The following is a 13,027-nucleotide window of genomic DNA, read 5'->3' on the forward strand; positions in this document are numbered from 1 at the left end:
GTAGTTACTGTTATTGATGTCTGAAGATTTTGCAGAGTGTTAGAGAGAACATAAACAGTTTGTGATTTGTGTTGCAAAAATAAGAGATTAGTCTGAATATGTATTTATGGATCTTGAACTTATTTCTGTGATTTAACCTGTGATTTTCTCTTCATGCTTGATATAGTAAATTGATCTCAGGTTAATCGATCTTATTCTGTACATAAAATCATATATATTTATATATATAATATATATACACACTCACACATAAATGTGTATATATATTCTTATAATACTTTGACATTGTTACATGACCAAACATAGTTTCTATGAGAACCATATAAATTCTCATTTAAAATGAATCACTCTATCAGTTATCCCACCGGTGATATTTTTTCTTAATTTTATAAAACACAACTCTTCCCAAATTTGAGTACTTGAATTCCCAGGTATTCTTTTTCTGTCCAACAACGAGAATTCCATTATGAAAGATTGGCAAGTCTGAGCGGTTTGCAGATCAGAGTGTTTAATTAGTGTTGTTTTGTTACGGTTTTTTTGTTTGTTTCTCTTATTTTTTTTTTGTTTGTTCCTTTTAACTTATCTTATCCAAGGTTTTAAGAGGTTTTGTAGAAGTACTCACAGGACATTTCTCATTGCAAAATACCATCACAGTGACTTAGCCCTTTGGGGAAACATGTAGCAGTACTTACTTTACATAATTTATATATAATTTATTCCTTTCTATCACTTCCTATGTCTAAGCTTTTACCACCAATCAAGGGGCATTTTCTATCAGGTTTAGTCAACTTTCAAAAAATGCAAATTTGAATAGTATAGAAAGATATTATTTTGCCCTCAAGGCATTTTAGTTAATAAGTTGAAGATCTATATACATAATATACTTTTGTGATTATTACTTATCTCCTCAATTAACAAAATTGGAACTTAGAAAAATAAATATTTCTTGTTTAATTTTCCTGTTTATATTTCACAGGAAAATATACATGTAAAAAAGATGACAACACAGATTAATTTTTAAAGAAATACAGTATTTTGAGTACCAATAATGGGATTCTACCATGGCTGAGAAAATGGAAAATATAATGTTTAATGAGATAATTACCATATCAAGCTATAGCAAACACAATTTCAATTGATTTGTTATAATCTACTGGAATGAAGCATACTTTACTTTGAAACTTTTAAGTTATATTAATTTTTAGACACTTGAAAAGTAAAAATTAAAAGCAATTTTTATATTTTAATATTGGGGAAAAAGAAGGATTTTGATATTTGTTGAGTGCTAAGAAGCAAAATAAGACCTTTTTGTCTTTCTGTACCATTTTTTTTCTGTCACTTATTTCCAGACCTCCCAGGAAGAGGGATTTATGCACTGTCTGGAAGGCATTTTATGGGATAAAAATAGTCTGACTAATGATCTTGGAATGTCACTCTATCTCTCCCATAGAATATTTTTTTTCTGGATACTGGAGGCCATACTTTATGCATTATTGTAGTGAAAGGGATGGTTTTGAGGTAGATTTCTGTGTAGGTAACACTGATAGAACTCACAAGTGAGAGGCGGGGAACAAGAAGAGAGAATAAATTAAATTCATAGCTTGAATGACTAGAATAATAACACTATTAATGAGATGGGAAACATAGGGAGGTGCAATTTCTTCCAATAAATTTTATTTCTGAACTTCTAAAAGCAACTAAAAAACACTAGATTATCAACAAATTTTTATTACATTCCTTGAAAATATTTTCACATTAGACAGAATGGATCATTTTTCAATGTTATTCCACATTCTCAAGCTATTCAAGTCTCTCTTTCTCCCCCTCCCCCACCGCAACTACATTTTTCTCATTGACAGCCCACTGCGTGCAAACCTAACATCACAATCCTGACTCTTGTAAGAGCCTGCGATCCTAGAATTCAGTTAGATGTTTGGTGAGGGAAGAGAGTATAACCGAAAGCCTAAAACTGAAGATATAGAACACCAAGAATAGAGAACAGAGAGGTTTACTCATTCTGTTCCCAGTTAGGAAGCTCCAGGCAGAAAAAAAAAAAAGAGAGAGAGAGAAGGGTTTCTATGTTAATCACTAGAATTCACACTTGAGTATTCATTCAATGTCAATGTAAAGACTGATAGTGACACATGCCACTCTGTAAAGATGTTATTACCACAAAGGAGTGCAACAGAGATTCTCAGCAAATTTGCAACCAGTCTACTCCTGGCCAACATTTTAGCATTCTGAATATAGTGAGTGCTAAGTGGTAAACGATCGGCTATGGAAATATTTGGTGGGGTTTTGCAATGCAACAACTAACTCCTTGAAAAATAGCCTACAGAAGTGGAAGGTATTCACTCTGAAATTCTTTGATAAGTTGTTTGGAGAGTTTTCATGTTTCCTTCCTAACCTTTAAGATGCATTGTCACCTCTTAATCAATAAAAGAAATTAAGGTTTTTGTTTTCATCATCTTGTGCAACTGACCTTTTGTTTGCATTTTTAGCATTATTACATGTGCCCTGACTATAACATATTATCTCTTGGATACTAACAAGCTGGTACATAGGGTGATTCCTATATTTAATATAGTAAACCTGATCAACTCATTTATTTTGGTATAAATTTGGTGCTGCCCTCTGGAGAATATTGTTGGTTAATGCAAAAGTATAAATAAAGCTAAGTAAATGCAGGTTGCTTCACTTTGAAGAAAATACATTAGAAATGTTGTACAAAATATGTTCACTTAATAGAAATACTTACAACTTACTTCAGTTTTCCGTGTTCTTATAAGATGAAGCCTTTGTATTTTATACATGCTACTTAATTATTACATCACAAAATTTCCCCAAATGGTTTGTTAATTAAGAAGCATATATTCTTAATTTCTTTCCCAAAACACTGATTTGAAGCTATGTGTACTCTAGGAAGAGAAGTTTTAAGAGAAGCCCCAAATGAATAAAGTGTGTACAAGAAATTTTAGAAAAACTAAGAAAAAAGAAAAGAAAAAAAAAACCTATGATGATTGTATATTGGTAAATAAATGAAAAATATATTCTCTGCCATTTTTTATCACTTACATGATATAACATCCTTGCCTGTTTGCTAAATTTTGTACTGATTATTTATCAATAAATATATTTAAGTTTATTTAATTGGCTGTTATGCAAGTTATTTGGACTTTTAACTAATTTTCTTTTTCTTTTTTTTCTCTCTCCCCAGAAAGGATGGAATTATGAATCCAATCTGTTAAATTTCCTCTTCTCAATTTTACACTTTGGTTGCTTAACACCGAAGCAATCATGGTGAACCTGAGGAAAGCGGTGCATTCGTTCCTGTAAGGATGTTATTACTTATTATTTTTTAAAAGATAACTTTTTTATGGTAGCTTCCTCAAAAATGTTAGAGGTTTTTCTATGATCATTCAACTATGTTTGCCTCAATTTGCACAAATGACTTGCAGCCCACAGACTAATATCATGGATGTTCCTTGTTCAAAAATAAATGAAAAAAAAAACAATGACTTAGACTTCAATTAAACAGAACTGCTCATGTATTCAAATAAATAATATGGCAATAATATCTTAAATTCAAAAATAATTCTGATGTTCGCGGCTGCTTTCTCTATGGTTAAAATGTAGAAATGAGAGAGGTTCTTTCTTTTTCCTTCCTGCATGAACTAAACAGCTTAGAGAATAAAATGTCTTTATAATTTTCTGGTTTTATAAAGAATAGTTGAGGTTGCAAAAGAATGGGTCAGAAGTCAGGGAGTAAAGGTTGGATGATGTAGTTAGACAGAGGAAAACAATGCCATCTTCAGAAGTCTTGATACCATGACCCAGAAGTTCAGGTCATTAGAATGTCATATAAAGGAGATAAGAATTGGATTGAAGTACTGAACAATTCTAAATGTAATCTAATCCAGGTGTATCTTTTTTTTAACTTAATAAAATGTTGGGCTCTTTTCTTCCAAATCCACTCTTCAAGGAATGGGGCATGGAAAAAAGATGCAGGGCGCTGTAAATTCTGATCAGTTACAATTGAGAAGTCTTGAATCCCCTTGCTCCTACAGTGCCCTCTATGATTCCTGTAAAAGTGCGCACCCAGGAAAAGGTTTACAGAATAACATAGATATAAAGTACATCAACACTGCATCTTCCCCACTATGCAAGATGCTCCACTATGGCCCATCTTGGATGTCATTGTACATTGTGGTGATGGTAATCTCAGTGATGTGTGATTCCAAGAGAACAACAACAGACAGGAAAAGGAAAGGATGAAGGACAGTGATAAAGAAGGGAAGGGGTGCCTGGGTTGTGCAGTCAGTTAAGTGACAGACTCTTGATTTTGGCTCAGATCATGATCTCAGAGTCATGGGACACAGCCCTGCATCGGATGGATGGTAATCCACCTCTTCTAAAAACGCCCATTGTCATATGCCATGCAAAAACGCCGTACATTTAAAACATATAGACTTTTGAATCAAAATATCATCTTGTTTATCTACTAAGAATATAAAATTATATACTCATTAAACATTTAGTAGCAATGAATAAATTGGTTGCAATGTTCGGAGAGAAATTATAGTTTTTGTGTACATATTTTATGAGACTTCTGTGGGCTTAATAACAATTAACTTAAGCTTTAGGATCAAGACCTAAATTATTATTCTTTTATAAAAGGACTGTATATATTTCACTGAGCATGTAAATATTAGAAGTTAGGTTTAATTATAATATAGCCAATTCTTGATTACAAAACTATGGAAAATAGGATTGAACTTTAATAAAAATCATAATACTTTGTACATAGTAGCACCCAATAAGAATTTATTAAATTTAATTGAGTTGAAACAAGGAAACTGAAGTAAATACTCTTTCAGGATCTTCCCAATAACATTATTTTGTAATTCACAATAGATATATTTAGATTCTCTAAGCTTCCTCAGTAATTTAATATTTGTCTCATGGACTCTTTCATGAAAATTAAAAATATATCTGGCCAACAGAAGTAGGCAAGATAACCACTTGAAGAGTTTCTCTACCCACAATGAGACACTCATATTTTAAAACTAATAATTGTCCAATAGTATTTCATGTGTTTTTTACATACGATTTTATCCTGCATTCCTCTATCATTTTTAAAGATTTTTAAAATTTGTTTATTTATTAGAGAGAGCACAAGTGGTGGGGAGGGGCAGAGGAGAGGGAGCCCAACATAGAGCTTGATCCCAGGACCCTGAGATCATGACCCGAGCCAAAGGCAGACACTTAACCAACTAAGCCACCCAGGCTCCCCTCTGTCATTTTTAGAGAAATATGAAAGGACTTTGATGTTTTCACATCTTGTTTAGAAAATTGAAGTTGGGTGCATATTCTGTTAGGACCTTATTCTCTAGGCTTCAAGATAAATATATTTGTGGTTCTATAACTGACAATTGAAGATGCAACATCTTACTATGCGCATAAACTCTTGCGGGACTACCTGAGATAAACATCAGCTAATTTAAACTAGAAGTTTTTTACATGGAACACTACATCAAAAACTAAGGATATACTGTTTGGTGACTAACATAGCATAATAAAAAAATTTTATTTAAAAAAAAGAATGAAAATAAAAAAATAATGGACTGATGTCTATAAATGACAAAAGGCTATACTAAAGAAGTCATTAACTTTATATACTGAACTGTTACTGATGATATTTTAATAAAAGTTGCTCTTGAAGTAAAAAATAAATAATAAATAATAAAGTAGAAGTTTTTTGAAATGCCAGAAGGACACGGTTTTCTTCAGATAAGCCAGAAAAGACCCAGATTTAAAATTACTGTCTGAGTCTTGTTTTGCATAAATAGTCATCTTATAAAATAAAATCAGGATTTAAATTCATCACCAATTGTGAAATACATGAGTTGGGGTATAGTTACCATAGACTACTTCGGTTAACTTTGAAAGCAAGAAGAAGGTAAGCCCCAATATTTACTTAGGGACTATTATGATAAAGGTACAATTTTCAGGACTTTATATATATCATTTAGTTTTCCCAACAATCACATGATAGAGATCATCCTTGTTGTACAGAAGAAGAAATTGGTGCTCTAAGAGGTTAAGTGACTGGTCAAAAAATCATCGAGGTCATGAAGTTAGGAAATTGACCACAGGCCTAATGCAACTAATAGTGACAGAATAATCAAAGTTGAGAGCAAATAACTTGCTTCTATTTACCTGGTCCTTTATTTTAATAATTTCTACTCACATCAATCAGATTACTTATGATACAGATTTTTTTTTTAAAGATTTTATTTATTTATTCGACAGAGATAGAGACAGCCAGGGAGAGAGGGAACACAAGCAGGGGGAGTGGGAGAGGAAGAAGCAGGCTCATAGCAGAGGAGCCTGATGTGGGGCTCGATCCCATAACGCCGGGATCACGCCCTGAGTCGAAGGCAGACGCTTAACCGCTGTGCCACCCAGGCGCCCCTATGATACAGATTTTTTTAAACATATATTATTTTAGCTTATTTTTTATGTTTCAGGAAATAGAATTTACTGATTATTTGATACAAGAATTTACTGATTATTTGATAAAATTACCATGTATATCACCCTCTGCGTGTTGCTTAGAATGTCAGGTAGCTTTGACTAATAAGGAAGTTATTTTAAGCAAAATGTCAAAAATATTAGTTTTCCATCCTTTGTAGAAGGATATTTTCATGATTTCTTCATTATCTTAAAAAGCATGGAAGTAATATACTTTTATATTAAGTATACTTTTATACTTTTATATATAATAATATACTTAATATACCAAGATTTTAAGAGAAATAATTTTTAAATACTACAGGAAATTATTGCAGTATTTTACTTGAATTTTAAAATGCTAATAGTTTTTCAAGCCAAGCGTTCCAGCTTAAGTTTAGAAAGTGTGGTGTGTGTACATGTACATGTGCATAATATTATAGATATGATATCATTACAATGATCATAATCATCATCTCTGATGATTGGTAATAAATGATGAGCTAATCAAATCACATATGTATTTTCCCTGTATAGAGAAAACATTGTTATTTGAAAGAAAATTGAATAAGATAATGAAATAAAAGCATTTACATGAAGAACTCAGACTCTGAATGTTAGTCATGTGTTCAAGCTCCCCAATTCCAGAAAGACCCTTACTTCAACAGTCTTGCAAAAAAAAAAATTATTCAACACGTATTTATACAAGTAGAGAAAATTTCCTCCTCTATAAATAATAAGGTTTCACAACCACTACATATAGTGTAGTTGCTGCTTAATATTTATAGAATAACTATTACTGATCATAGAATACACAAAAAAACAGTCGTTTTCAAATAATAAACTCTGCTTTTAAGCAGGAAATATTGAATATGCTTGTCCTTATCTATTTTATTAATGAAAATAAATGTTAGTTTTAGTAGATACTTGAGGAACACACACTTTGAGAGGACACTTAATATATGTAACCTGAATAAATCTCCTACCACCATTGGGAAAGATGATTTGGGATGTACAAAACATAGCCACGTCCACTTCTCCTACATTGCTTGCCACCTGGCCTGACATTCTTATTAGTAGAGTCAACAAAAGTACCATCCTGAGAAATGCACAGTTTAAATGACTTAAGAGATTCTGTATCCAGCACAGGAAAAGCAGCAAACCCATAGGAACTAATCATCACCACAAATCAATCATTTTCTAGCCTAGAACAGGGCCCAGAAAACATAGGACAGAAATGAGCAGAGTGTCAGATAGAAGGAAAATTTATAGCACAGATATTAATATGTATGGATCAGCCTAAAGTCACTCTGCAGCTGTGAGAAGGTAAAAAGAGTTCTAGAAAGAAATGAATATGAACTATGGCCACAACCCTCTGTACCTCTTCTAACATCTTGCCTGAAGTTTGTCTGATGACAACTTATTCCTTCATAGCTTCAGATTAACGGTCCAATTTTCTTGTCCAGGTACTGGATATTTAAAAGAAAATCTTTCATTCTATTCTCAGTTGTCTCAGAAGATATCTAGAAGAAATTAATATTGAAAAAATATAAAAATAGACCATTACAGCAAAACAAACAATATGCGGTTTCATATTGCTTGTATAGAGTAACAGTTTAAAATACAGGCTTTGTGGGGCGCCTGGGTGGCACAGCGGTTAAGCATCTGCCTTCGGCTCAGGGCGTGATCCCGGCGTTATGGGATCGAGCCCATCAGGCTCCTCTGCTATGAGCCGGCTTCTTCCTCTCCCACTCCCCCTGCTTGTGTTCCCTCTCTCGCTGGCTGTCTCTATCTCTGTTGAATAAATAAATAAAATCTTTAAAAAAATAAAAATAAAAAAAAATAAAATACAGGGCTTTGAAATCGGTGGGACCTGAATATGGACCCTGCCCCTGCCACTTACTGGCTGTGCTGCCTTGAGAAATTTACTTAACTTCTCTGAACCTCAGACTCCTCATTTGCATAATGCATATAAAACAATACTGACTTTATGAGGTTGTTATGTGTGATCAAATGAGATTATATATATATAATTTTATAATATAATTTTTAATTATATACATATATTTCCATAAACTAAGGGCCTGACTTATAATATTCCTTGGATAGAAAGAAGAAATACCAAGATTTTAATTAAGGGAGTAGAAATGATGATGAGGATGATGATGGTGATAAGGGTTGCTGAAGGAAAAGCAATTGTTTTATATAAGAAATGTACTGGGTATAAGAAATATGTATCTGATTATTTTTTTTCTTAATTTTCAGTGTGCACCTAATTGGCCTACTGGTTTGGCAATGCGATATTTCTGTGAGCCCTGTTGCAGCTCTAGTAACTGACATTTTCAATACCTCCGATGGTGGACGCTTCAAATTCCCAGACGGGGTACAAAACTGGCCAGCACTTTCAATCGTCATCATAATAATCTTGACAATAGGTGGCAACATTCTCGTTATCATGGCAGTAAGCTTGGAAAAGAAACTGCACAATGCCACCAATTACTTCTTAATGTCCCTAGCCATTGCTGATATGCTAGTGGGACTACTTGTCATGCCACTGTCTCTGCTTGCAATCCTTTATGGTAAGTACAATTTTATTAGTTTTTAAATCTCAGATTATATCCTAAATTTGTGTCAGGTATCATCTTAAACACTCATACAGTTAATCATTTTACTAATATCATTTGGAAAATGAAGAAAATGCAAATTGTGTGACAGAAGAATTGGATGTGTATATCATATTTATTAAATAAATCAGTAGCAGAATCTTCAAAAAACAAAACAGACATTTTATAGTATATTAAAATCATACACAAATAATCTATTGCTCAGTATCAATCATAAACAATGACAGTTGCCTTAATGTATACAATGGGACAGTGACAGAAACATGTTCTCACCCCTCTATTCTGGGTGGTACACATACCTAGAAGGAAAGAAGGAAAAAGAGACTCATCATCTTTAATAAATACATTTTCAATAATCTTTTTAAACATTGGCAAACTAAGTGCTTGGCAAATAGTAAGCACTCAGTAACAGCTATTCTTCTTTATGGAGCTTACAATTTATGTTTTTACAAGGTGATGGGGATAACAAATTAACTAATAATTATATAAGTGCAAGGTCACATTATCACAATAAAATTCAGGCATTCAAAGTTTTCATAATATTGATTTTAGAGAGGTTTTTCATTTTTCTTTTCATATTCTGCCATCCCTTTACTCCATCATTTCAGATTTTATTTTTTTAATCAAGTGTAATTAACATAGTGTTATATTAGTTTCAGATGTACAAAATAATGATTCCAACAATTCTATATAATTCTCAGTGCTCATCAAGATAATAGTACTCTTACTCCCCTTCATCTATTTTAGCCATCCCTCAAACCACCTCCCCTCTGGCAAATACCAGATTATTCTCTGTATTTGAGTCTGTTTGGGGGGTTTTTTTGTCTCTTTTTTTCTTCATTTATTTGTTTTGTTTTTTTACATTCCACATATGAGTGACATAGTACGGTATTTGACTTTCTCTGACTTCAATTAAAGTTATATTCTCTAGGTCCACTGATATTGTTGCAAATTTCAAGATTTCATTCTTTTCCATGGCTAATATTCCATAGTGTGGAATATATATATATACTTTCTTTTTTTATTCATCTATCAATGGGTACTTGGGTTTCTTCCATATCTCGGCTAGTGTAAATAATGCTGCAATAAACATAAGGATGTATATATGTTTTCAATTTAGTGTTTTCGTTTTCTCTGGGTAAATACCCAGTAGTGGAATTACTGAATCATATGATAATTCTATTTTTAATTTTAAACATAAAGAAAAATCCTCAGGGATTTCAGATAAAAATAAGGAAAAATTTACAAGACTAAGAGAATTAGACTGACTTCACAATTAACAAAAATAAAGCAAAGTAATGGAGCAATATTTTTCAAAAAGTTAACCAATTGTAGGACATTCTTTCAAAGGCAAATCTACAAAGAAAGAAAACGGATCACTGGTTTCAAGGGGTTTAAGGTGAGAGGATGACTGAAAAGGAGTATTTATTTTGGTATATGTTGATATGGTGGTGGTTTTATATATATATATGTAAACTATATATATAATGTAAATATATATATATAAATTCTTAAAACTTGAAAAGCTATAAATTCTAGTGTGCAGTTTTAAAAGGGTGAATTTTACAGTATGTTAAGTATACCTTAAATTAAAAAGTAGAAAAACACAAAGTTTCAAATGAAGATTTTTACATCCAGACATGCTAGCCATGAAGTTGAAATTTATTTTGAAGTCAGAGAATTCTGAACCCATAAACCCTCTTAAGAAATTAAATAGTGGATGAGATTCAACTAACAAAGGAATGATTGGGAAAATTTCATCCAAAAAACTGATGATGACATTTAATATGGGTAATTTTAGATCGAAGACAAAAATAAAAGTGGGATAAAGATAGAAGAATACTGTTATATGTTATATAACATCGATTATGTGTTATAAGCTCTAAAAAATTAGCAAAAATGCAACTAAAATTAGGAATCGAATAGAAAGGGAAAGAGGAAGAGGAAAGTAAAATAATTTTATTGATTTTTCTATCAACAAAAGGGGGGAGTTAAATGGTACCATAAAAAATTGGCAAACCAGAAAGTAATACATTTAATAAGAAAACAATGATTTAAGGGCATTAAACATGATATAAATAAAGCATGATATAAATGTGATATTAAAATTAACCACTAAAACAAAAAACAAACCTTCCAAAATCCCAAAAGAAATATAATTAATGAAAGAGCAAAAAAATCCCTAGAGGAAGAAACACAAGAAAATATAACATTATGCCCTCAACATTATACCATGATGTAATATGACAGAGGAAAACAAACATACCAGTAAGAGCAGTAAACTTGAATGAACCTAAAACACGACTTAAAAGGAAAGAATTTTAATTTGACTTAAAAAGAAAAGGCCAACTATATCCTGCACACAAAAGAAACCCTTAAAACCCAGTGATTCATAATGGCTAAAAATAAAGGGATGAGCAAAAGTGCACCAAATAAATGGAAACAATAAGAAAACAGAAATTGTGATTTAATGTCTAACAAAGTAAATTTCAAATGAAAACAGCAGCAAGAGTAAAAAGGAAGGATGTTTATTTATGATAAAAGCCACAATTAACAACAAAGATATAGTGGTTGAGGATATCTATGCCACCGATAACACAGCAATGCCCTTTATAAAGCAAAAATGAAAGAACATGGAAGGACACGTTTATAAATACATTCTACTAATGAGAGATTTTTACACATCATACTCAGTATAAGAAAGATTGGGCAAAAAAACAAAAGGATATAGATCTTAGGGAGGTGTGTTGAACTTCATACTCTAATCAAAGAGAATATAGCTTCTTTGTAAGTGCATGTGGAACATGCACAAAAATTAATAAAATACTAGGCCACGAAGAAAATATTAGAAAAGTAAAAATATTACCCAAAGTGCTTTCTGATAAGAAGGCAATAATATTAGAAAAATTAACAACAAAAGTTTAAAGGCCATCTCATCTTGAAGTTCTAACAAATTTTTAAAACAACCCTTGAAGGGCACGTGTCAGAATGGCCAGAATCAAAAACAAACAAACAAACAAACAAAAACAAGAAGTAACAAGTGTTGGTGAGGATGTGGGAAAAAAAGGAACCTTCATGTACTGTTGGTGGGAATATAAATTGGTACAACCACTGTGTAAACCAGTATGGAGGTTTCTAAAACAATTAAAAATAGAAATATCATACGAGCCAATAATTCCACTACTGGGCATTTATTGAAAGAAAACAAAAACACTAATTCAAAAAGATACATATACTCCTATGTTTACTGCAGCATTATTTACAATAGCCAAGATGTGGAAGTGTATATGTTCTTCCTAAGTTAATCTAACAGTTCAATTCCAATAAAAATGACAAGATTTTAAAATTTTTTTTAGAAGTATATTGTCACAAAAACATTTAACATAAGAGCTACCCTCTTAACAAATTTTTAAGTGTACAATACATTATTATTGACTACAGGTATAATGATGGAGAGCAGATATCTAGAGCTTATTCATTTTATTTAACTGAAACTTTGTACCTGTTGATAAGTCTCCATTTTCCCTTCCCTCAATCTCCTGGAAACCACCATTCTACTCTTTGATTCTATGAATTTGACTACTTTAGATACCTCATATATAAGTGGAATCATGCAGTATTTGTGTTTCTGTGGGTGGTTTTTTTTCACTTAGCATAATGTCATCCATGTTCATCCATGTTGTCACATATGGCAGATTTTTCTTTTTTAAGGCTAAATAGTATTCCATTTTATGTAGAAAAAAATATAATATATATTATGTATTAAATATATATATTACATTTTCTTTTTTCATCTGTTTATGGACATTCAGGTTGTCCCATAGCTTAGCTACTGTAAACAGTGCTGCAATGAACATAGGAGTGCTAATATTTCTTCAAGATCCTGATTT

The 13,027-nt window shown here is 31.9% G+C and overlaps 1 protein-coding gene across 1 annotated transcript in view; it reads left to right on the forward strand.

Moving 5' to 3' along the window:
* The window catches only part of HTR2C (5-hydroxytryptamine receptor 2C), a 269,781-nt gene that overhangs the window by 121,579 nt on the left and 135,175 nt on the right, over positions 1–13,027 (forward strand). The window contains exons 3-4 of the mRNA XM_002924491.4: positions 3,218–3,332; positions 8,779–9,092. Coding sequence (XP_002924537.1) covers positions 3,298–3,332; positions 8,779–9,092 — 349 coding nt within the window. The 5' untranslated portion in view covers positions 3,218–3,297. The remainder of the gene's footprint in view (positions 1–3,217; positions 3,333–8,778; positions 9,093–13,027) is intronic.

Source organism: Ailuropoda melanoleuca, chromosome X (genome assembly GCF_002007445.2).
Source record: "Ailuropoda melanoleuca isolate Jingjing chromosome X, ASM200744v2, whole genome shotgun sequence".
NCBI classification, from domain to species: Eukaryota; Metazoa; Chordata; class Mammalia; order Carnivora; family Ursidae; genus Ailuropoda; species Ailuropoda melanoleuca.